We start from the raw sequence: 24,607 nt of genomic DNA, 5'->3' as shown, positions 1-24,607 counted from the left end.
GGAAATTTGGCGTAAGGTTTTAGCCTTATTTCAAGTTTCTACATTATTCTTCGATATCACATCATTTTTTTTTTCTTATCCTTTGTGGCGTGATTTTGGTACTGAACTTCAATTATTATGGTGGGGTATGATTGGGCAGGTTTTTATGCACTTTGGCAAGCTCAAAATTTAATCCATTTTGAAGGAAATTGTTTACAGTTGGTTAATGGCAAGTTTGTGAGGTGAAATCTTGCGGTATGGGTTTTATGTTAAACTCAGTTGATGAGCTTCGCATTGTTAGAGCGCTTGGAGTGCATGGAAGGCCTTCAAGGACAATAGAATTCATGAGGTTATTTGGATTTCTCCTTGTTCTTTTCAAGTTAACACTGATGGTGCGGCACGTGGTTCTCCAGGTATGGCTGGTTTTGGTGGTATTTTTTGTGACCACTTGGGTCATTGTCTTGGATGCTTTGCAGGATCTTTTGGTATTGCTACTGCCTTGGAGGCAGAACTTAAAGCTATTATTCATGTTGTTTATATGGCTTTGGAGAGGGGTTGGCATTCTCTTTAGCAATGCATTTTCTTTCTAATGGATCTTCTCAGATGCCTTGGCGTTTATCGGTTGATTGGGCAAATTGTTGTACCATCCTCTCTTCCATGCATGTTTGGTTTTCTCACATTTATCACGAAGGAAATCAGGTGACAGATTATTTGACAAACTATGGTGTTGATCATGTTGGGGTTCATTGGTGGGATTTTTGTCCACCGTGTGCAGTTGCGGCTTTTGCTCATAATCTTTTGGTGCTTTCAAATTTCCGTTTCTCTTAGAAGTTATCTTAATTGATTTTTTGTTTCTAATAATTTTCTTCTTCTTGTTAGGGTTTGGCTTCATGTCCCCTCTAACTTATTATATATTTACTTTTTTCTTTAATATATTTTCACAATAATGTCTTTTTCTATGATAGCAATGCTGGAGCGGATGTGACATTATTGTAATTAAAAAACAATAGCTCCCACAAAATCTTCAAAATCCATTCTATTCCCTTCCATCTAAACCACCCAAAACAAACCAGCAGATGTGTGTTAGACCAGTTGGCTCGAGCAGCGCACCCGCCCCCCCCCCCCCCCTTTTTCACGCAAGTTTGAATCCAACTCCCTGTAAGATTACAATAGTTTAGAATATCGCCGTGTCAAATAAAGAAAAACAATGATATGAAACAGTTAGCTGAGCTTCATTTCTATCAGCACATCAAAATTTTGAACATGCAGAACAATTCACATTCGTTGTCCAAATGGGAGAAACTGAATATCAAGTTTCCAGAAATGCACTTAAATTACATATTTAACAAAAATTAAAACTGATTAATCGCAACTATAACAAAAATTAAAATTGATTAACCGTAATTATATAAAATACAAACATATTAAATTGCGAGAGAAAACATGGGAGATAGAAGGCAAGAGAAATTACGGGCAACGATGGGCTGAAGGGCAGGGAGAGGGGGAGTGGAGATACTAGGCAGCTGAGACGACATGTCGTATGAGATTCTGACACCGCCCAGCTGACTGGTAACGAAAACGACGTGGGAAACTGCCTCCGCCTTGAAAGACTGTAGGAAGCGTCGGCCCTGCGGAAGCATGGAGTTCGGGTGGTGCCGAAGATCTTGTTTACCGGTTTAATCCACGGTGTCGAAAAACCTACATTAGCATAGTGGAACTTGCTTTGAAGATCATTTTCAATTGCGCCCGAAGTAGTCAATTCCGCGTGCTAGATGTATAGTGGTGTGCATTGTTGCTTCCTAGGAAGTCCCCTACGCTACCAATGAGTACTTGAAAAAGTTGTCGTAATGGTCTTATGATGTGTCAATGTCTGCTTGTTTTATAATTCTTACTGTTGTGGCTATTTCATACATAGGATAGGAAGCCAAGCAGGAGAGGAGTTGAATTCTGCCTTGAATGTGGGTTGCTCACTACCACCGAAGTTACGACCCTATCTGCACCCTATTTGATTAATGTTTAAATGTATTAGGGTTCTTACTTGGTTTTTCTTAATATTTAGGCAGCAGCAGGTAAAACCTTGGAAAACGATACAGTTATAGGAAATGTTAACTCAAATTTTGGAAAAATATTTTCTTATTTAAAAGCACTCATCATAAAAATGATTCAATTGTCAATTTAACTGGGAAAAGGGAATGCCCCACTGATGTCATGCCAAGAAAAGTATATGTAGTAAAAACGGATGCAATTTCAGACAATATATTATTATTTTCCTTTTTTTTCATAACAAACAAGGTATCTGATCGGAGAAAAAAAAGATCGATAGTAGTAGTACAGGATCATAGAAGAATAAAAGAAAATATTTTCTACTTGTTTGATCAAGAAATTAGAGAATGAAAAATTATCATCATCAATTATCTTTTTACTTGGCATGACGACACCAGCACAATAATACCAGATTCTAGCAGAGCTTATCAATAATTACACATGCTATTCTTATGATTTGTCCATCTGTATACAAAAGGAATCCAAAGAGCACAACAATTTACGTCGAGAACATTAGCACTTTCTCATCTTAGATCAAGGGAGGAAGCATCACGGAGGATGTAGCGCATGCAAGAGCCCCGGTCAGGCCAGAAATTGTTGGCTTGACGTTTGAACATTGAGAGGTAAGAGTTCCTTTGGCTCCGCTGTAGGTGAGATCAATGTCAGCCAACTCCATATTCTCACATGGTGAGCCACTGCTGCACACAATCTTTAGTGAAAGTGCAGTTGCAGATGAGCCCTGAATGTTCTTGAAGCTAACATCGCTGATCTTAACTTTCGACGGAGGCAAATTATCACACTTCTTATATGGGCAGTAAAGTTGGTCTATGACAATAGGGTTACTCACATTAACCATGATAATATCCTCAAAGTGTATATCTGAGGCAACGGTAGCCACAGGAGAATTCAGCCATGTTTTGATGCGCACACCGTTCTGTGTGTTGGTCAGGGTGCAGTTCTTGACTATGATTCCAGCCAGGGATTCCTCATTGTCGTATCTTCCGAGACTTCCAATGCTTACGCCATGACCTGGCCCACAAGAAACGTTGGTCACCGCGATTTGGTTGTTGCCATCACCTATAGAAACACAGTCATCCCCAGTTCCAATGTATGTATGAGTAATGTTGATCCCCGTTGATTTGCCGATATGGATTCCATCGGTATTTTTGCTGTCTCCGGGTGCTGTGATGTGAACATGTTGGAATGTAACATTGTTGCACCCGTAAACATGGACATGGAAGTTTTTGCTGTTAAGTGAAGTTACGTCCTGAATTATGGAATTTGTGACGAAGTCGAACCTCAGATTAACGGAACCAGAGCAATGTTTGCTTTTGCTGCTGTTATTTTGACTCCAAACAAATGCTCCTTGGCCATCAAAAGTTCCGCCACCTGATACGGTGATCATGTCAACGTGCTGGAAACCAACCCAAGTCCCCTCCATTGTGAGGTCACTGTCCTTTTCTGGAGCCTGCAATGTTCCTTGCACTTGAAGCTCAATCGGAGCCTTGCAAGGACCTCTGAAACTTGCTCCACTTAACTTGTATGTTCCCCTCGGAACAACAACTTTACTAGCGGACGGTGATGCACACGAATCATTCCAAGCCTTGGCCAATGCAAAAGTAATATCAGAGCCAGGCTTTGCACCATATTCGGCACTTGTCACGTCAAAAACACTAGACTCATGAGCTTTAGTTGCAGATGCTAGCAATAAGAACACAAACATTCCCAGTACACTCATTTTCGGACTCATTTTGATTTTCGCTTTCTTGATTATTTTTCGTTTTCCTTCCCCAAGGGATGATGGAACTCCAGTTTCGTTTCGGGCGAATTTATAGTCCGATTCGAAGGCTCAATACCATCGACAAATCAACCAATCACTTGCTATTTTTATACAAGTCCTTAAGGAGTTGCAATGTAGTTCAACTTGTGTTGTGTATCCTATAATTAGTAAGCTTTTTGGTCTTAGAAGCATCCATCACCAACAAGAACTTGCTAAGTTGTTAATAATATGCTTTCCTCCTCAAAAGTCACCATAATGTCAGTTGATATTTCTCAAGTTTCGGCCGACTAATGGCCGGACTTTCCAGAAAACGTTACCCGAGGCTATGATGTTTGATGTAAAACAAACCTCTACCATATTCTCACAAAATACGCACTACAATGCCCTTTATCACCCAAAGAAAAGGGAAAATTCTGTCGTACGACGTACATCAACTATTTTAACCATTAGATGAGACGGTGAGACGGGTTCACTTTTTCCTCCAGAGTACATAGAATGATAATTGTCATTGGATCTGCAACATGTCGTAGATACAAAACAACACAACTATATTGCACTTGTAAAAATAGACTTAAGATCATCTCTTTTTGTTTTTTTTTTCCTTTGAAGCAAAGCAAACATAACATTCCGAAAAATTATTAAGATTACATAAAGATAAGAAATATGGAGAGTTACTTGAACAATAAAGTTAAAGAACAAACTTAAAATAATAAATCATTGAAGGGACTAAAAAATAATCTCATTCGGTTGGAAAACCATATAAATATGATATGGCAATGTTTATTAAAAAATAATTTCTTGCAGGGCTGTAATCGGGAGCTAAACATAGCCCCTTCGGTTGGAGATGGCCTAATCGACTGGACTTGCATTAGAGAGGAGCCAAGAACTTGTAGGCTGCAGTAATGAAAACTAGAGCTCAAGATTGAACACAGTATTTGAGTGGTATAGAAACAAAAAGTAGTTTGATTAGCGATCAGTCATGCCTTACAACAGAAAAAGTGTGGAAAAACAATAAAAGCAAGGATCATAACTTGCGAAGATCAATCCCGGCCTTCTTGGCAACAACATCAATCCCATTCTTCTCTATGGTCTTCAATGCTTTGGTTGACAAGCGGAGTTTGAGAAAGCGCTTCCCAGCTTCCCACCAAACCCTCTTGTACTGCAGGTTCACAAACTGCAACTTCTTGGTCTTGTGGGCTGAGAAGGAAATCTTGTTTGCCCTGTTTGCTTTCTTCCCAGTGAAAGGACAAATTCTACCTGCAATGGTCGATCAAATCATAAGGTAAATCAATTTTCAACATTCTAACGAAAATTAGTAAATTAATGAACGACCAATTGGCCGCGAGAGTTGAGAACAAATGCAACTACAAGGCGGATGCTATATCTTAAACCCCCAACAGCCCAAAGAACACCGAAACTCTAAAAACTGCTAATGAACTAAGACATTCCTTTGTACTCTGGGAAACAGAAGCCCAAAGGGCAGACAAAAAACGATGCTATGCTACAGCTCAGTTAAACCAGCTCCGACGAAATCTTCAAAAATCCATCTAAACCACCCAAAACAAAGCAAGGATCATACTATTCTTTTCAAACAATCTGATAACCAAATTGCCAATCAAGACTGTCGACAACGAAATTTTCGTGTTTACAAAGACAACCCATTTATATTTTTTTGGGATTAAAATATGGAAAGTATAGTCAATTATTCTAGTATCAGACTATCTGATGACCAAAATCACTGTGTTTCCCTTCTACCATGTACATCAAATGCATTTGTACCCATATATTCCCACTCCAAGAAAACTAACGAAATGAGCAGACATGTGTTAGGCCAGTTGGCTCGAGCAGCATGCCCGCCCCCCTCACCCAAGTTCGAATCCAACTCCCCGCAGATTACAGTAGTTTAGAATATCTCTGTGTCAAATATAGAAAAACAACGAAATGAAACAATTAGCTGAGCTTCATTTCTAAAAAAAAAAATTTGAACAAATGGTATTATCTACGCTAAGGGATGAGGAAGTGAACTAAACCTCATAATGGACTAGCAATAATGTAGTCAATGTAGTTCAAATTCGTCTTTGCAAAAAACGAAACGTAAGAACTCTCACTTAAGCAATACCATGTAGAAGTGGCACATCAAAATTTTGATCATGCAGAACAATTCTCCCATTCTTGTCCAGATATGAGAAACTGATTATTAAGTTTCCATAAATGCACTTAAATTACATAATTGACAAAAATTAAAACTGATTAACCGTAATTATAAAAAATACCAACATATTAAACTGCGAAAGAATACATGGGATGGGAGATAGAAGGCGAGAGAAATTACGGGCAACGATGGGCTGAAGGGCGGGGAGGGAAGGAGTGGAGATACTTGGCAGCTGAGACGACATGTCGTAGGAGATTCTGACGCCGCTCAGCTGACTGGTAACGAACCCGACGTCGGAAACTGCCTCCGCCTTGAAAGGCTGCAGGAACTGCTTGGAAGCGTCGGCCCTGTGGAAGCATGGAGTTCGGGTGGTGCCGAAGAACACGGCGGCTGTTGCCGATGCTGCTGCCATTGCTGCTCTGCTCAGTGAAGAGGAGCTCTGGGTGCTCGTTATCTGTATTTTCTGAAAGCGGATTTTGCAGTGGATTGAAGCCTCTGGTTTTGGAGGGCCATAACCTATAGAGTGGGCTGTGGGAGTGATGGGCTTAATGTGCGCACTGGGCCTTAAAGAATTTTTCGAGTGGGCTCTCTCAAGTCTCATACCTGTGTATTATTCCCAACTTTTGTAGCTATTGAATTCAAAATTTATAGGGTAATGTAATTAGAGAGTGGCATTTTTGAAATTTACATGCTATTATTATTTCTGAGTACATTCGATATATTTTTACTCTAAACTAATTTAAAGGGAATTGGAATAAAAAAATTATTTTAAGAAAATTGGAGGGTTTGAACATGGAACATAGTGAGTTAAAGAGGATCCTTAATCACCAAAACAATGCACCACTTGATATATTTTTATTCCCTACTTTTAAGTAAAGAAAAGGGAGCAAGCCAAACTAATAAATGTAATTTTTCTTTCATAGGACGTTTTACTAAGTGATTTGGAAAATCAACTATTAGCTTCTGAATCTTTGCAAACATTATATCTTGCATAAAATCCGTGCAACTGAGTGAGATTCAATAAAATGAGAACAAAAGTTACAAACAATAACTATCTATAAATAAAATAAAATTTAAAAAGAAACAAATGATGCTTTACCCCAATAATGGAGGGTAATATGTATATGCACTTTTGATGTGAGTTCGATTCTCACCAATTTCCTCGCCCTAATAGCTAATTGTCTAACCTTCTAACTATATCGCTTGACTAAAAATATTAAAAAAACCAACACTCTCTTTCCCTTTAATCATGACAATTGCGGTGAAGTAAACAATCTTCAAATTGGGGATGTTAACTTGTAAGGGTAAAACGGGTATTAGAGCAACTACAATGGAGAAATGCAAATTTGAGATTTAAAAACAATATTTACATCTCATTTTACACTTGAGGAAATTGTAGCAATGGTTCCTTAATTTTAACTCACTTGGAGGAATAGTTCCTTGACTAAAATCTATGACCTTCCCTAACTCATCAAAATGTACAGCTATGATCATTTTCGTCAACTCTGTTAGAACTTATATGGCCCTTTTCGTCAAGTCCGTTAAAACTTACATAATCATTTTCGTTAACTCCATTAGAACTTACAAGTGTCATTACGAGAGTCTCTGCTCAGTGAGACTTTTAAGATTGCTTCCACATCTCGTTTAAGAACTCTCTATCCTTGTAAGTTCCAACTCTCTAATCCATCCGTTTTGCAGATTTGTTTATTTTTATGAGGGTAAAAGAAAAATAGAGTTGATGGAACAAAAGTAGAACATTCAAGTTGGGTTTAGAAAAAAAGAAAACTAGACACAAGACAGCCATCTAGTCGTGTGTCAGATTCAAGTACGTATCTGGATAGAATGAAAGACGAGACAACCATGTACAGAGGTTTAGTAAGTTGTGTTCGTCGAATTCTTTCTACTTGTTTTACTTATGACTTGGATTGTTTTCTGCATCGGTATAAATCCATTCAACAAAAACACAAAATATGAAAAAGAGAATCATAATCCTAATCCCGCAGAGACACAACGCAGTTGCTGCCGCCATCACAACCACCTCGTCAGCAGCCACAAGGGTAGTTGCCCTAAGAAAATCAACTCCGCTTTGAATTCGACCAAGGCATTGCAGCACAAAAACTTCTAACCTGCAACAAGAAAACAGCCCCAACCAGATTTTGTCACCAAAATCACGGCACCGGAGGAGAACCACTAGAATTCGACCAAGGCATTACGAAAGGAGCATTGTCACGAGCAACCAAATACGCTCAATTTGGAAACTGAGCCTTGTAATGATCAAGTGAAACATACTCCACAGTCACAATACGATCCTCAAAAGCCCGTCCATGTAAACAATGTGCTGCCTTTAAAGAGGCTTCTGCTCTAACAAACTCCACAAAAACACAGCCGGGCTCAAATATTCTTGCAAGATCGTAATCCTGGTCCTTCCCATGATCCTTTTCATTAATTTCACTCTTTCGAATAGCATCTGATTCTGTTCCAACACTGCCCTCCTTTCCAGCAAAAGTTTCTTCTCTCTCAATACCAACTTCCTTTAGAGTTGAATCCTCTTTAGCCATTGATTTGCTTTCCAAGCTTACGTCCTCTATTTTAATATCAGTAACCAAATCATCATAGCATTCCAAAGCATCTTTCATACCGTTCAGCTGGTTCGGGTGTTCCCCAAGAACATTGTTAGGTAGGTTGTCGCTTCCTTCAGCTTTCATATTATCATCTGATTGACCCATTTGACATGATTTTTCCTCTCTAAAACCGTCTGCAGGCTTATCATAATAGAACCGGTTGTCTTCTGTGAATTCCTCTTCTTTTACTTGTTTGGCATTGCTTGGAATCTCCACTCCACTAGTTTCCCTGGACTCATTTGCAATATGTTCTTCTTTAGCGTCTATTTTTGCTCCAGTTTCTTCGGACGCTAAGCTCTTCTGGTAGCCTCCAGATTTCGCATCATTAACAGCTTCAGATGTCCCTGGGGTGATGATGTGATTGTTGCGATACTTGACAACCTTTGCAGATTTAATAGTACCAAACCTGCATGACTTAAGGGCTTTAACACTTACTCAAATAAAGTTTAAAAAGAACATGAACAAAAAAATGAATGCGAAATTTCTCGGGGACCTGGCACACTCTAATCGCACATCTTCCAGAACTTCTTCCATTTCTGGTTCTGAGAGCAGTGAGAAGTGCTCAAGATTGAACTAATTCACATCGAGGAACAATTAGGAATATGGCAAAAAAATTGATCCCAATAGATTATACTAACAAACTTTAGGATCCCATATAAATTGTCAGATAAAAAACAATTCATCAAATAGTTCTTACTACAAGATACCCATTGTGTATTGTCTAGTTTTTCTATTCACCGTATGATTTTAAAATTTGTCTTGGTGACAAGAAAGTAAAGGACACGTCAGTTACCATAAGAAATAAGAATTGAAACATAAAATCAAGCACAACCGCCATACCACATTTCTAAGCTTTAGGACCTGCGATGATTGTTGGAGAAGTGGCTTTGCATATTCTGGTATCTCATATGATGTATTTCCGCTATTTTCCTAGCATAAGTTTAATTCTTCCATCAGTAAACATGTCCAAGTAAAATAACAAAAAATGGATAATGAACATCGTCCGAAAAGGAAGAGGGTGAAATTTGTACCAAGGATGATGCACCATGAATTGCTTGAACTGCAGTTAGCACTCTCCCTCCCAATTTCATACCGTTCAGACCCGCACATGCTTTGAGAGTAACTGATTGGTCTACATACTGACACAGTATCCAGATCTCATTAGCAAAAAGGAGGGGGCAATGGCAAACAACCAAACAACTAAAAGATTCAACACTAGAGAGTTCGAAATCAACAATGGCAAACAACAACACAAAGGCATGCGTCTTTTCCAAATAAATGTACTAGTACAACATGGTAATCAAACTACAAACAGATAAAATTGATGCTTACAAAAAGCTTAGTACATATGTTTATAAAGAATATACTTCAAAATATACTTCAAACAAAAATTAACTTGAGCCTTCAATATGCTCTATTACCTCCACAAAAGCACACGGTTCATTAAGTTTCTCATTGACCGCAAAGTGGTATGCCTTCAGAGGTCCAAAGACACTAATTATCTCCATAAGCTGGAAAAGCAGCATTAATGGCCAAGTCACTAAGTAGGTCAATGAACATAGGAACTGAAAGATGGGATCAAATTTGTTGGGAAAAGAGAACTATATGAATAATTAACATCATTTCATATTACCATTGTTGATGAAAGAGCATTTGAAATTCCACCAATGAAAATCTGCATAAATAAGCAGAGAACATGAAAGAAGTTCCAGGTATCAACAAAAGAAAGCAACATATGACAGCATTGAAAATGTGGTACAGAATCAAAGAAGAAGAAAACATTTGAAAATTCAAAAAATCTGAAGCATGGCTATATTAGTAGAAGGAATCTGAAGCATGGCTATATTAGTAGAAGGTAGAACCTAGATGCCAGACATCACACAAAAAAGGGTTACGACCTCCCAGAAATAAAAAACCATTCATACAATAAGATAGATGACAGCACGCATAGATTTTGTCACAAATAAAAAAGTAGCATGTTGGTACACACTAAAGAGACTTCACAAATCACTAAAACACAAATGTTCTCTTGATGCGTAGGAGCTAGACAAATGATTTATGCATTAAGGTATAAAGAGTAAGACTTAGGTACAACTCCTTATGTCAGGTTCCATAGGTTACGTTAAAAAGGTATAATTTGATAATCAGATTCAAGATTACAATTCATTACTCTTGTACAATAGATGTGGACTATCACAAAATTTCATTAAATTTTAATATCATAATGAATGTCACAACTTGCAAAACAAGTAAACTTTTCTTAATAAACTATTTTATTTTATTTTTTTAAGATATTGGTCATGACCATCACAGTTGATGCTGAATAGATCCTAATGCCCTTCAACTGTATATTTCACATTATGAAACCCTTGACAGGGAGAGTGAGTCACAGTTAACTGGTTCATTGTTTATTCGTTTGATAAAGTTAATCTGTTGTTTATTGCACCCAAACCTTTTGACCTTTTAATTGTTACTCATCTGTATTATATTTCTAGTACAAATACTATCTAACTCAGGATACCTTGTTGGGGGAATCCTTCACAACATCACTTATTGTCTCAACCGCGGCCATTGATTTCTCTGGATCACCAGTCTGCATGAAAATAGCAACTGTCTGAAAACCTGCTCCATGGATAGTAAGCACAACATACCTCAGAATTTGCAAAGCAGTAATAGAAAGTACTTCAGCCAAATAAAGTTTAAGCTTATAGCAAAGAAGAGTATAACCATATTGTAGGAACTAAAACTAAAAATTTAACGAAACCAGGGCTTCTGATTTCACTTATGTTATTCAGAAGAAAACATGCATAAATACAATTCATTGTAATTAATTTGTTGGTCATATTTATATTTAATCAGATTGAATCTACCAAACTTCATAAAAGATCCTTTATGACAATCTCAATTTCAAATTTGAAAAATTGGTAAGGTAAACAAAAATCAATATGGTCTTTTATCAATGACATTAATTCACATCCCGAGTAGGAAACCATGTAATTGACATATTAGGTATTATTTTCATCCCGTGCTAATGGTTCCATCAAAAATCTAATTAATTTATCATTCATTGAGTAGAGATATATAAGGTTCAATTTTGATAGAGTACAGAGTCAATCCAATGAGATCATCCATTATTCCAAGAATACCAATAAGCATTTACAGATAGAAAAATGTCAGGTTAGTCATTTAAATGGAAGATAATTTCAATAAATTGTTAAGTTGAAAAAAATAAAAATACATAATAGACTATAGTGCATCCATGATAAGCTAATAAGCTAGCCTGCAGGGAAAATGAATAATGACTACAAGTCTACAAAAGAAAACATTTGGCCAGATGGTTTGTTCCCATGCAGGCGTGCAACAAGACAAAAGGCAAGACTGATAAGGATGAATGAGTTTATTCAACCAAGGACAGACACAGGACTTGAATTGATCTGTAACTGTAATAGTCTAATAGTCTAATAGTCTAACACTGCCTATCTCTCTCTGCCCCACTCCCTGACGTCATAATTGGGCGTCTGGCTGAGAAAACTGGATGGTTTCCATATATTTGTCTAGAGCTCAAAATCGCAGTACTTATAATTATACTAATTAAACAATTAAGCACAGAATCATCCAGTGACAGCAGCTATACTCCTCAAAGCATGTTCTTTTTTTCAATTATGTGTGGTGATGCTAAATACAATACTCAATGGACAACCGAAATTTCAGTAAAGTTTCAAAAACACTATAAAATAAGCCTATTACAACATGCTTATCGTGAAAAGGATGAAAGCTTATCAAGGCTCAAGAAGCAGATAATACCACTGGGAATGAGAGAAGGTATCCTAAAAGACAATATTAAATGCAATTTTTATGTTGAACATTAAATCAAGCCAACATTGTGGTCCATATCATTAATATTACTACTTCAAAATCCTAGATCAGTGACCCAGGTCCAAATCAAGAGAAGAAGCTGCAAGCACATCAAACTTGTCACTACACCTGAAAATCTTCTTATTTAGGAGTCAGCTTCATCACCATCCTGAATGTGAATTACGACACACCCAACATAAACATCCTATTTAAGAGATTACAACATGACAGTCAGAAAAATTCTGGTGTAACAGGACAAAATAAATAATTCCATGTACAACAGAAAGCTTGTGAAGCTACAGAAACATATCCCAATGTTATATTTAACAAGCAATCTTGATTATGCTTCCAAGGTGAAATAAATAACAAGGCACCTGTGAAAACTAAAAATGCCACCAACTAAAATTTCACAGCAAATAACCAAACCCTAGTCTTAAGGATGTGTCTCTATGACCAGCTCCATCTACAAAAGGTGCAATGACCAGGAAGTCAGGAACTCAAGAATAGGATAGATTCAATCTGATTCGGCTCGGCATTTTCTTGCATTTCATACGTCCATCCCTTCCATTTCATAAAGAAAAGAAGAGACGGAAGTATGAATAAAAAAAAAACAAATAGCCAAAGAGCAAACAAAATAACCACTTTGTTAGATTATGTAATTTGAAAAGCTATTTGTATTGAATGATTTCGTAGTAGTCACCCCTAAGACATATATGAAATAATAGAAAATATCAAGAAATAATATGTCAAGGATTCCACAAAGAAAATAACCGAAATACATTTTCAACATATAACAGAGAAAAATAAGTGGTTAAACAGCTAAAATAAGAACAAAAAATTCAAGCAGCATAACTTCATAGATCGTATATCAAAAGAATAAGATCAAACAACTAAAAAGCAACATAAACCAGTATAAAGCAACAATGGGATAAAAATAAAATAAAAAAAGGTAAGGTGAGAGGAAAAGGTTATTTAATCACTCTTACAGCCACTTCAACAAAGTCTTTAGGGCGCCTTATTTTGAGAATAGAACCAGAGATGTCGGTGCCATCAAAAGATAGAGCAGCTAAAGCGTCTTCCGGTGTAAGAAACTCCACAACAGCTTGACCTTTGTCTTTGGTAATCTGCAGTTAAAATAGTTAAGGCAGGCCTCATCCCTAAGTCATAATTGCTGTATCACAGGGATAAACATTCAAAATTTACTACGCTTACCGCACAACTAATGCATGGGCGTGTTCCTGGGATATGATTGACACCCGAAGACAACAAAAAATTATTAAGAGATTCCACTAAAGTGTTCTCAGAGGTTGTAGACGGAACATTGTCTACATAAAGCCTCCTCATAGGCCGAGTAGCTTGTGTTAGTTGGACCGAGTCAACAGAAGCATTCTTCTTAGTCAATAAAGAATTAGGATGAACCCCAGATATAGATTTCCTAGTAACCGAAGCAACAGCAACAGCAATGGCCATCTCATGTACATTTGAAGACATGTTACTGTTTGATGAATTAAAAATAGAAGCAATCGAACCAGATAATACCTTGTCAGTTGCCGTAGGGGGATGATCCCACTTGGCACTTTTCTTTTCAGGCGAACGGTCAGGTGGGGATGGAGTCTTAAGAGCAGACTCGGTTCTTCTCTTCCTCGGTGAATAACCACCAAGCCTTTTCACTGGCCCACCATGTCGGCGATGGTGGCTATTGGAGCCATTATTAGATATTCTGCTCCTGTCAATATCAGAATCCTGTGTTCCAGGCTTCTCTTTGAGTGAATGTGAAGATATCTCGCTGCGGATCCTCAAATTATGAGATGTATACTTGTGTGCCCTTGGTGAGGGAGGCCTAAATCTATGTGTATCCTCACGGTCTCTACTCCTTGACCGTTCCCTTTTTAGCCTTGAATTTTCAAAATTGGATTTTGATGATTTTTTCCCCTCCTTTCTCTCTGAACTTCCTAGCAGATGATGTTTCCCTGAATCATGCTTCTTTGCAGCATTTCTGTCTCTAATTTTTTCATCATATCCATTTTGGTATTTTCTCTTGGCTTCTCTTTCAGATCTTCCTCTGTTTTGGCTCGTGTGTCTCTCCTTTCCTATCGAATCCCTTGAATGCTTCTTTACAGATTCTTTTTGGAAGTTATCTGACCGCTCGTCAATTTTTCTCCTACCATGTATTTGTTTTTCAGTTGTGCCTCCTTCAGCTTCAGTTCTTCTATCTTTGCTCGGTTTATCCTTCAAGCTTTCTGGCTCATGCCCTCCCCTAACTTTCCCTTTGGAAAAACCGTCTTCCATTTTAGAACTCTTGGAATTATATATTTCTTTCTTTCTGGAATATGCCTTCACTGGATCCTCGGAGGCAGGCTTTTTATCAACAGGGGGCAAATCTTTATGGTGTCTGTGATCCTTTTCAGACTCAAAACTGTCAAAAGAATTTTTAACCATAGATTCCCTTGGTACATTACCTACATCTACGACTTCCTCTACGACACTATCACATAACTTCTTGTTATTCCTCCTAAGCATAATCTCTTCAAAGCTGAAAGGCCTTGTTCTAGCAGCACTTTCTTCATCATGGTTAGGCAGGGCAATCCAGCTAGTTTTTCTGTTAATTTCTTGTAGCTGACTAGACGTGCTCATCTGTCCCAATAAGTGCAGTTAAACAATAATTGCTGAGGTTCTAATCGAGCATAGAAACAGTTTAAACCAGTGCGCAAAGAGGTTAGTAGCAGCCTTGTTTTCTATTGACAAGTCAAAGTGAATATCGCTGCACCAAGAAAAAAATGCACGTGATATTAGTCAAAGACCCATGTGGATCAACAAATTTTAGCCCCACTCACTACATTCCAGAACATAATGATAAAATAGTTTCGAACAATTCATGGATACAAAGAAGACTGTAAAAGGTAAAGAAACTATAAAATCATGAAAACTAGTGAAGCAGATCTGCATATTTGTTTTATACATGCTACATGAATGTGTGTCTGTATCATGTACCAAATTTCTTATCTATATGCGTGATAATAAGCACAATTTTCACTCCAAAATGTACACTATTCATGCAATGCAATCAAAGTTTTAAAAAGGGCCATTGGAAACTACCCGTGTCTTTCTGTGTGTAAAACACATTTGTAATAGCACATTAACGTCATTTAGAAAACCAAAACCAATCCAAAGTTGATGAATTGTCTAGTGCATGCATGTGACATTCACTGCTAATGTATGCGTCTATAAGTCTTTTACACTCCTACACTGTTGCACTCTTGATAGATTATGATTCGTTTCCTACATTACCACGCCAAACCTACCTAAATTATGAGTTTCATTCAAAATACAACATTAAGATATGGAAAAGCGAAAAAGGTTAAAAGTATACAATTTATTATTCATGAATATATAAGTTACAAAATATGGGTAGGAACATTAATGATTTGTCTCATTTGACCATTATGTACTATACTTAATCAAAATTAAAATGGCACACAAGAATCAAGTAATTCAGCCAATTCTTTAGATTAAACACAGCAATCCCACTTTCACTTTCATTATCTTTCCTCTGTTTTCTCAGCAACCAAACGGAATAAGCAACAAAAGCCCAGTTAAACCCCAACTCCAAGTTGCAGAAAAGCATAACCTCAACTTCTTACGAAACGAATAAAGAAGCTACTTAGATAAGAAACGATTATCTTTGCAGAAAAGCAGGAGAAAAGGTTGTACCTTTGGGACGGAGATCCGGCGGCGAAGTAGGCCGAGAGAGGTGGCGTTTCCGAAAGCTTAGCGGCGGCGGCAAGAGGCGGAAGTGGTAGTGGGGTGTGGAAGAGAGTGCAAAGGCATTTATGAATTGGTGGAGAGAGAGAGTTCCGCAGTTTGGGGGAATTGGGAAATTGCGAAAACGGGAAAACCTAATTGAGAAAGCAGAGAGGTGGTGGTTTGTTTATCCGCACACAAGGAAGTAGGGGTGTGCATTTCAGTCTACCGACTAACCCACCCGATTTAGGTTGGGTTGATATGGGTTGGGTTGGGGGTGGGGTAGGGTTGGGTTGGGTTGTAAACCCAAAATCAAATTATTTCTATTAAAAAATCCGATTACTCAGTTAATAGGTGGATTGTGTTAAGTTGAAAGTATTATTATTTTGATTAAAATTTATCCACTAGAATGACAGGAGTTTTTAAACATACATGTATGATATATATTAAATAAATTTATACATGAAATTTAGTCCCTTTTAAATGTACTTGTTTGTAATTTAATGCTTGATTTGAATAGTAAAATTCATGTATTAGTAACATGTATTGATATAACAACATCAAATTCACATGATTTAGGCCTAGTTTGAAGTATAATTATATGCTCTCATACTTACATTAAGAATAAGAAAGAAACCAGTCAAGCCCAACTCGTGGAATCCGTCCAACCCAACTTGCCTAAAAATGACTTGGATGGGTTGGGATGCCAATTTTCTTGGGTGAAAAGAGTTTGAACATTTTCACTCTAAGCTTATTGGATTGGCCAACAAATTAGAGTCTAACCCGACCAACCCACCCGCGCCACCCCTACACAGAAGAAAGTTGCGCTTCTGCGAGGAGTTTGGTTTGCCCTTTTGCCCACACTTGAAATATGACACTTCCATCCATCCCTCTATTTCTTTGACACTTAATTGGTTTATGTAAATCGTCAATACTTTACATAATTTATACCAAATGGAGAATTTTTTCTGTTCGAAACTGGACTACAGCCAATGAAAGATAGGGTGTGACTAGACAGTGCAGTAAATCGTCAATTGTCATGTTATTATTATTATTTTTATATAATTACAAATTTACAAGGAATATTATTACATTAAGCTAGATTTGAACTTTGAATGTAATATGTCTAAAAAAAAGGCTAGCGATTAGCGTAAAACACCACTTTTGCATTGTCGCATAAGTAGAGTAGTAGAATGTTAAGATCATGTAAATGTACTTCGTATTAGAATAAGAAATTGTTATTACTTCAAACTTTCTATAATTAGAAAGAAAAATGCATTTGTGATGAGTGTAGAATGAGATTTTTGGAATGTTAATAACAATTCCCTATAAATATAATCAATATATTTGTTGATTGTTACATCTCCGTTATTAAAGTACTCAAAGATTTATCATTCTGATTTGTTGATTGTTACAATTGGCCCCTTTGTTAAGTTAAGCACTTCCGTTTCTTGGAGGGACAAATGGTGTTTGTATTCACAACTTTTAAGGGATGTTTTAGCAAATTATTTTAGAAAGTGACCAAATTGTTACATACCTAAGCCACACAGTTGCAAAATGTCGTTGCCCTTAGGTTGGAGAATTGCGAGTGTACCCTAGATATGAAGACACTATGAGAAACCATGTTTCTTGTTTTCTTGCTGGACAAAGCCTATAGAAACAATCTAGCTCAAATTCATGGTGGAGTGGAGTCACCCTCAATGTCTCCAAAACATGGCAATATGGAGGCACTCCCTTAGGGTTGGGGATCCTCTCCGTATTTTCTTTGTGAGGATTCTAGGGGTCTTCACATCCTATCCGTTCATCGTATATCGTGCGATCAATTTTCGTTAGATATTGTTTGTGTTTAATCTAAACTACATATTAAAACAACTCTCATTGTCAACCAAAACATTATGGATTTACCATTTTATCCATCTAATTAAAACTTAACATGAATAAGAAATATGGATAGAAATATAATTTCACACAACTAAAATTTTGTTGTTTTTTTTTTTTCAAGGCCTCACCTACATTAATTCATTTGGATTCCATTCAGATCCTCTTTGTAAGGATCTTAGGAATCCTTACACCTTATCCGTTCATCGTACATCGTGCGGTCAGAAATCATTATGAATTTTTTTATTTAAAACTAACATATGACCACACACAGTGCTTGTAAAAATTTTGTTTTTTATGTTTTAAAATAAGAGAGCGCAAGAGAGTGAGGAAATGTGGGAGCGGGGAAGGGGAGCTTCAATTTTATTTTTTTATTAGAGAGAGAATGGCTGCCCTGGGAGGAATAAGGATCCTCGGCGAATCCTCTTTGTGAGGATCCTGAGAATCCTCAAATCACATACATCCTGCAATCAGAAATTATTGTAATTTTGTTTTGTTTAAAATTGAATATAAACAGTACCTAACAAAAAATAACTGCACAATGTACGATAAACAAATGTAATTGAAAAATTCCTGAAATCCTCACAAAGAGGATCCAGCGAGGATCCTCTCTCCCCTAGGAGAGGCCTTGTTGTGGCCTTGTGAGCCTTAACAAGGGGAAGAGAACTGTAAACAAATTGAATCATCCAAAAAGCAGAAGGAAGAAAATGGGCTGAGAAAATTAATAAATAGTCTGAAATTGCACAAAACAACTAATATTGTTCAAGGTTCAGAATAGTTTATAGCCTTGAAGGTTCATCACGAACTCAAGGGTTTAAAAACAGCAGACAATGATAAAAAAACGTTCAGCTAATAAGCAAACTTTGGCATAATCGCCTTTTCACCAAGATATTTACATCGCTAGCCTTCCGTTCATTTCACCGGACATTTTCCCTTCGGCGCACATAACGGGTTCTGTCATTGTATCTTGGTCTGTCCTGAGCTCTCGAGGGCTGCGGCTCCACCCTCCTCTGCCTCTCAGGTGATCTTTGAACAATTTCTCCATTCACATACAACTCAGCTGCATTGAAGAAAGTTACATGAGTTATGAGGATAGGTTGCATTTAGAAATTTGAAAATAATTGAGATAATTAACAAATTTAAGAACAAGCATCCATTTAAAACAGGGGTGAACTTGGAACGGAGGGAAGCCAATAAGCGGAAAAAGCATAAATCAAAGTTAGCAAATTGAAAGCAACACAAAGTAAATGAGAGAATATGGCATCAAATATGAGTTAAAAGCCTAAGCTGGCTGAAATATCAAATGACAACTTGTCACCAAATGTATCGACTCCAATGATTCCGTAACTCCACAACATAAAGAAGCAACAGAACAGGATGGAGTGGATCATTATGAGTCCATTAGCATTCAAAGCAAATCATCGCCACTGAAGGCTATTAGCTTTGCCAAGATGGACTGGAAGTTAGTATAAAAGAAAAATATTGGTTTAATCAAAAGAACTTTCAGCAAGGTTATCTTTTTAATGATAAAGGTCATCAAATGTATCAACTCCAATGATTCCGAAACTCCACAACATTCAAGAAGCAACAGAACAGGATGGAGTGACTCGTTATAAGTCCATTAGCATTCAAAACTAGACATCGCCAACTGAGGGCTATTAGCTTTGCCAAGATGGACTGGGAGTTTTAAAGAAAATAAATATATATATGTTAATTGGACAAACTGTCAAAAAGAATTTTTGAAAATCTAATGTTAGTCAATAATCAATTCATCGGAGCAACTTCATAAAATAAAAAAAAAATAAAAAACCCAAAGAAAGATGAACACGCATCAAAATTGCAAAACACTGAAATTTCATATAGCATGTTTCATCTCTACTGATCCGCATCTCCACAAAGTATAAGAAGCACAGAACAGTTAAGAGAGACATTTGATGTAAGTCAATTAGCATTCAAAATTAAATAATGCCTGCAAGGCTATTTAACTTCTCCAAGATGGACTACGAATTTTAAAAAGAATTCCGGTGAACCGTAGTACATGCTAAGATACACATATGGTGAACCAGTAGTATCTCTAATTTATGTGCTCCACTAAGACAAGTACACACATGAACAAAAATCTTCTCTAGCACAAATATGCCGCTTTATTGAAAAGACCACGCTGATTAAAATAAGAACACACGAGATCTAATTCACACTAGTGCTTATACTTTAAATCCTTAAACACTTACCACCGTAGTCTTTGTACTCGGGATCAACATACGAATCCGGAAGAACAAAAAGAACACCCGGCAAGCCTGATAACAAGAAAATATTTCATAAAGTCAAATGATACAAGGAGACATGCACTCATGAGCTCACAAACATGCATAAACAGTATGTATAATCTAATAATCACACACAGAAACTATAACATAGTTTCAATTTAATAGCACAAACCTTCAAGCTTATTCGAGGTCTCCTCATCAATCTCACAACCAAAACCAAAATACCTCTCACAAGAGACATTGTATATCTTCTTCTTTGCTTCTTCCTCGCTGCAATACCACAACAAGCAACAAAACTTTAGCGTAAACAAATTCCGAAGATACTAAACAAAATCAACCGTTCAATTATATACATATCTTGATTCACAATAAAGCAGACATATCTATCAACGTCATTCGTCACACCACCAAGAACAATAGCTAAGAATAAATAAGCTAAAATCTCCTATAAATAGAAATCCCTGTTGAAAATACACTATAAATATAATTCAGATAGATCAGAAACGTTAATTTTCTTTTTCCAGTTATTTTCACAGCAACCAAACAATAAATCAAAGAACTCATTACCTCCCGACGACCTTGGCCAGGGTCTGAACATAACAATCGATCATCTGCTGCTTTGTAGCACCCTCGCCGCCGGGCTTATCCATGACGATGAGCCAGTGCTCGTAGTCACAACCAGGAAAAAGCGGGGCCATTTCAGTGGGTGGACGGTCGCTGAAGTTCGAACCCGAGTTGAGGGGCGAGTAAGAACCGCCAGATCGGTTGACCCGGCAGCGGATCGGAATGTAGCGGGTGGTAGGGGTAGGGAATCGGACGGCGTGGGAGATAGGGGCAAGGGATCGACGGCCGAGCATGAGGGATGGGATGGAAGGCGGATTGGTGAGTTTGGAAGTGGAGAAGAGACGTTTGGGTACGAGGAGAGAGATTGTGGGGTGGCGAGCGGTTGCGGTGGTGGTTGCGGTGGCCATGGCAATTGCTCGGATTAGGGTTTGAACCATTTTTGGGGGACTGGGGAAGAGTGAGCGAGGAAATGAGATGAGGGTTTAGGGTGGGGGATAAGGGTGACGGAGCATTTATCTTCGAGTTTTTTTATTAGGTCTTTTGGGTTGGGCCATTACAACTGGTATTGGGCTTCTTTCTGGGCTTGAAATCGATTTTTTTTTTCAAAATAAGGCCCACTTCTCTATCGCTTCATTTCTATCATGTGTGCAGTCAGTTATGTAATGGGATTGTCCATAAACAATATTTTCAGAATCCATGCTCACCGTTCATGATTATATGATTATGCACATCAAAACTAAATATGAGTAGTAACTCATTCTCTTATAAGTTCATGCAAGGTCGTTCCTTTCATCAATGTGAGACTTATTCTTAACACGTCCTCTCTCGTATCTCCCTTTGCTATTTCAGTCAAACAAGAAATAGCCAATTACCTCGATGATCTAGCTCCTATCCTCTTTTCATTTGTACCCAACAACATACAACCATAGGGGTTAAGCAAGCCCGTAGATCACCTAACAAAATAATACGCAAAACCAAATACAACACAAAAGTTTCAGAGGTTCCTTCTTTGATTCACTTGGGGCGTCCAAAACCTTTTTCACTAGTATTGCCTTGCCTCTTTTGCTAAAAAATGCCCTCCAAGTAGTGTCTCTTTTCCTACTAGACTGCGAAAATAAAACAAAAATAAGAGTAGCATAATTATGGTTTAACTAGAATTATTGGCTTCATAGATGACACACTCCGATCCGGAATGTCCACTAGGACTCTGAATCGAGCTGTGCTGGTTGACACCTGGAAGGTGACGAAGCCATAAAGTGTAGTGATATGAGAAATGTGAATAAATTTAAACCTAAAAGTGCCTAAATACAAGAGTGCGCTGGTGAACGGGAATGAATCCATTTAAGTAAAGTACAGTAAGGTAGGATAAAGATTATACCATTATAGGTAGCCACCTATACTGAGATTTGCCAAGAATCCTCGTCGATACGAAAGCTCAGCTACTAAACCTAGAGGGGCGTAAAAACAAGGGTGAGTAGCCTGAAAAATAAAGTTCTATAAAAACCTTTTTGAAAACGTTATAATCCCTCGCTGTAAAACAAGTATAGTTTCCAAAATATACATACTACGTATAGTGACACACCCCGATCGAGATCAGGGCATACTGGCCGTCACGCGGAAATGACGTAACCATGTTCACAGTGCGGAAGCTAATAAAATAATAATAAAAGTACGAATAAATAAAAACCAGCTATACACAACGTAAGAACATACATGTGCAAGCGTAAGTGTGAAAACAAAGTTCAGAGCACGAAGACCTAATGCAGTCCGGGAGAAACAACACTACATAAACACACCCAAAGGTGGTCCTATATTGGTGATAATCTGTCAGATATGCCGGGAAATCCTCTGGGGAGCCACCAAAAGTGCTAGCCAACTAGAACCTGGAGGGGCGCAAAACAGAAAGTGTGAGTGGGCAAAAACAAAGCTTTTCAAAAACCATTTCATAAACAAAGTTCTAACCCCTTGCCGTAAAACCTGTATACTTCCCAGAAAATAGAATATACATATATATATATATAAGTCATGCTCAGAAATATGCCATGTCAAATGCCTCTAAACAGAATGCAAGTACTCAGGTGATGCCAAACAATGCCATGTAATCTGTCAGCCGGAGTCACCTAACGTGACCTGTACCGCTGAATCTAGAGCTCAAATCTCCATCTCACTAACTATACCTGCACATGAGTCGGAACCACCTAAAGTGGTCTGTACGACAGGACTGGGTGTATAATAAGTACGCTCAAGTGCTACGATCGCGTGAAGGCTAGGCGAATAATCGCGGGTCACCTACCAGTCGGAACCACCTAAAGTGGTCTGTATGACAGGACTGTGCACTTAACTTGAATCCAAGATGAGCGTGTGGTGCGGGAGGTGAACATCACGTGAAGGACTGTGCCCAACTCTGGGCGGGAGCACTAACACCGGGGGTGCAGGTTATGAGCTATCTATGCATCTTAAATCACTACTGAACATAAACATAAACCATAACTTACCTGACACTTACCTGTGCGTCCGCAGTACCAACACACACATATATATGCAACTAATAATGCATAAACAAACAGCAACCATAATGCATGGCATATAAATGTATAAATGTTTCAATTCACTTTCTGGGAAAAACATAAGTATATAGGTATATACGGAAAACCAAAAGCCCATTCACTGATATGTAGAAGGGTCGTAACCCCTTGCCTCGAGTGACCGCGCTCGTCCTCGGGATAAGTCTCACCTATATGCGAAACAACTATAAAAACGTTAATTTTAAAGCACATAACCAACCTTACGAAATAACTTCTCATACAATGCTCAAATGGGGTATATGAATACACCAACGTGATCTACTCAACCTCAGGAACATCCCCATATTTTTAGAAAAATTTTCCGACGCCGCATGCGCCCCCACGTGCCGCCCACGCGCAGGCACGTGCTTGGCACACTGACGGCGTCAATTAACGCCGTCAGGAATATTCCATTAAATCTAACTGATGCCGTTAACGCCGTTAGGAATATTCCGTCATCTTCTCTGGCCAAACTCCGGCGTCGGGGACCGGGAAATTTTTAAAATCTTGTAACTTCTTCGTTTTTCAACTAAATTTCACAAAATTAGTACCAAAATGAAGCTTACAACAAGATGAACAAATCCATACCACTTTAGAGCACTAAAACTCACGGAATCTCGCCTGGAAAACATCACCAACTCCGGCCAAACTTGTAACTCACGATCCCGACGTCCAAAACCTTCAAACGAACCACCCAAAGCCTCCTAAGGACTTCACCAAGCTTCCTACAAGCTTGAAATTCCCAAAAACACAAGAATTAACGTGTGCATGAACAGTGACCAAATCGGGGAATCTCGAGTTCGACGTGAAAACGATGGTATCCTTACCTGAAATGGGTATGGTTGAACTCCCAAGGACCTCACGAGCACGAATATGCAATTTGTTTCCTCGATCTGTGAAGGTTTCAATGGTTTTTGTGTGTGTCCGTACATATGGGGATAGGAATGGGAGAGAGAGAGGGAAAGGGACAGTGATACGGGACAGGGAAAAGGGTGAGAGAGTGTGGGAGTGTGTGTGTGGTCCAAAATCAGCCAAACAAAACCCAAAAACAACCACACAACGAAACAACATACTAGGGGCAAAACTGTCATTTCGCCCCTACGGTACGAAAAGTCCGGGATGGGCTATCACATATAGTATGAAAGTACCTACCGTAACTTGCA

The 24,607-nt window shown here is 38.1% G+C and overlaps 4 protein-coding genes across 5 annotated transcripts; all 4 read right to left on the bottom strand.

The window, feature by feature from the left end:
* Positions 1 to 2,329: 2,329 nt before the first annotated feature.
* On the bottom strand, positions 2,330 to 4,126 carry LOC137735882 (exopolygalacturonase-like). Its single transcript, XM_068475236.1, has one exon. It carries the CDS (start codon positions 3,770 to 3,772, stop codon positions 2,552 to 2,554), a length of 1,221 nt encoding a protein of 406 aa, XP_068331337.1. The 5' UTR covers positions 3,773 to 4,126; the 3' UTR covers positions 2,330 to 2,551.
* Positions 4,127 to 4,559: 433 nt separating this feature from the next.
* Positions 4,560 to 6,424, bottom strand: LOC137737823 (large ribosomal subunit protein bL28c-like). Its single transcript, XM_068477390.1, has 2 exons — positions 6,135 to 6,424; positions 4,560 to 5,059 (listed from the first exon to the last, which is right to left on the bottom strand). The coding sequence occupies exons 1-2, from the start codon at positions 6,364 to 6,366 to the stop codon at positions 4,827 to 4,829; spliced, it is 465 nt and encodes a 154-aa protein (XP_068333491.1). The 5' UTR covers positions 6,367 to 6,424; the 3' UTR covers positions 4,560 to 4,826.
* Positions 6,425 to 7,772: 1,348 nt separating this feature from the next.
* Positions 7,773 to 16,389, bottom strand: LOC137737070 (splicing factor U2af large subunit A). Of its 2 annotated transcripts, none has more exons than XM_068476424.1 (10): positions 16,142 to 16,389; positions 13,643 to 15,191; positions 13,417 to 13,554; positions 11,097 to 11,168; positions 10,209 to 10,250; positions 9,997 to 10,086; positions 9,607 to 9,714; positions 9,416 to 9,505; positions 9,069 to 9,148; positions 7,773 to 8,981 (listed from the first exon to the last, which is right to left on the bottom strand). In XM_068476424.1, the coding sequence occupies exons 2-10, from the start codon at positions 15,062 to 15,064 to the stop codon at positions 8,201 to 8,203; spliced, it is 2,823 nt and encodes a 940-aa protein (XP_068332525.1). In that variant the 5' UTR covers positions 15,065 to 15,191; positions 16,142 to 16,389; the 3' UTR covers positions 7,773 to 8,200. The 2 variants fall into 2 exon arrangements, with proteins under 2 accessions (XP_068332525.1, XP_068332526.1); XM_068476425.1 differs by having other exon boundaries at positions 13,970 to 15,191.
* A 2,373-nt stretch (positions 16,390 to 18,762) lies between these two features.
* Positions 18,763 to 21,361, bottom strand: LOC137736830 (multiple organellar RNA editing factor 2, chloroplastic-like). Its single transcript, XM_068476113.1, has 4 exons — positions 20,884 to 21,361; positions 20,489 to 20,586; positions 20,281 to 20,346; positions 18,763 to 19,109 (listed from the first exon to the last, which is right to left on the bottom strand). Exons 1-4 carry the CDS (start codon positions 21,315 to 21,317, stop codon positions 18,967 to 18,969), a joined length of 741 nt encoding a protein of 246 aa, XP_068332214.1. The 5' UTR covers positions 21,318 to 21,361; the 3' UTR covers positions 18,763 to 18,966.
* Between the last annotated feature and the right edge of the window lie 3,246 nt (positions 21,362 to 24,607).

Source organism: Pyrus communis, chromosome 6 (genome assembly GCF_963583255.1).
Source record: "Pyrus communis chromosome 6, drPyrComm1.1, whole genome shotgun sequence".
In the NCBI taxonomy this organism is placed as follows: domain Eukaryota; kingdom Viridiplantae; phylum Streptophyta; class Magnoliopsida; order Rosales; family Rosaceae; genus Pyrus; species Pyrus communis.
Note: the sequence above shows the minus strand (reverse complement) of the source record. Positions and strands in the feature narration are given on the sequence as shown.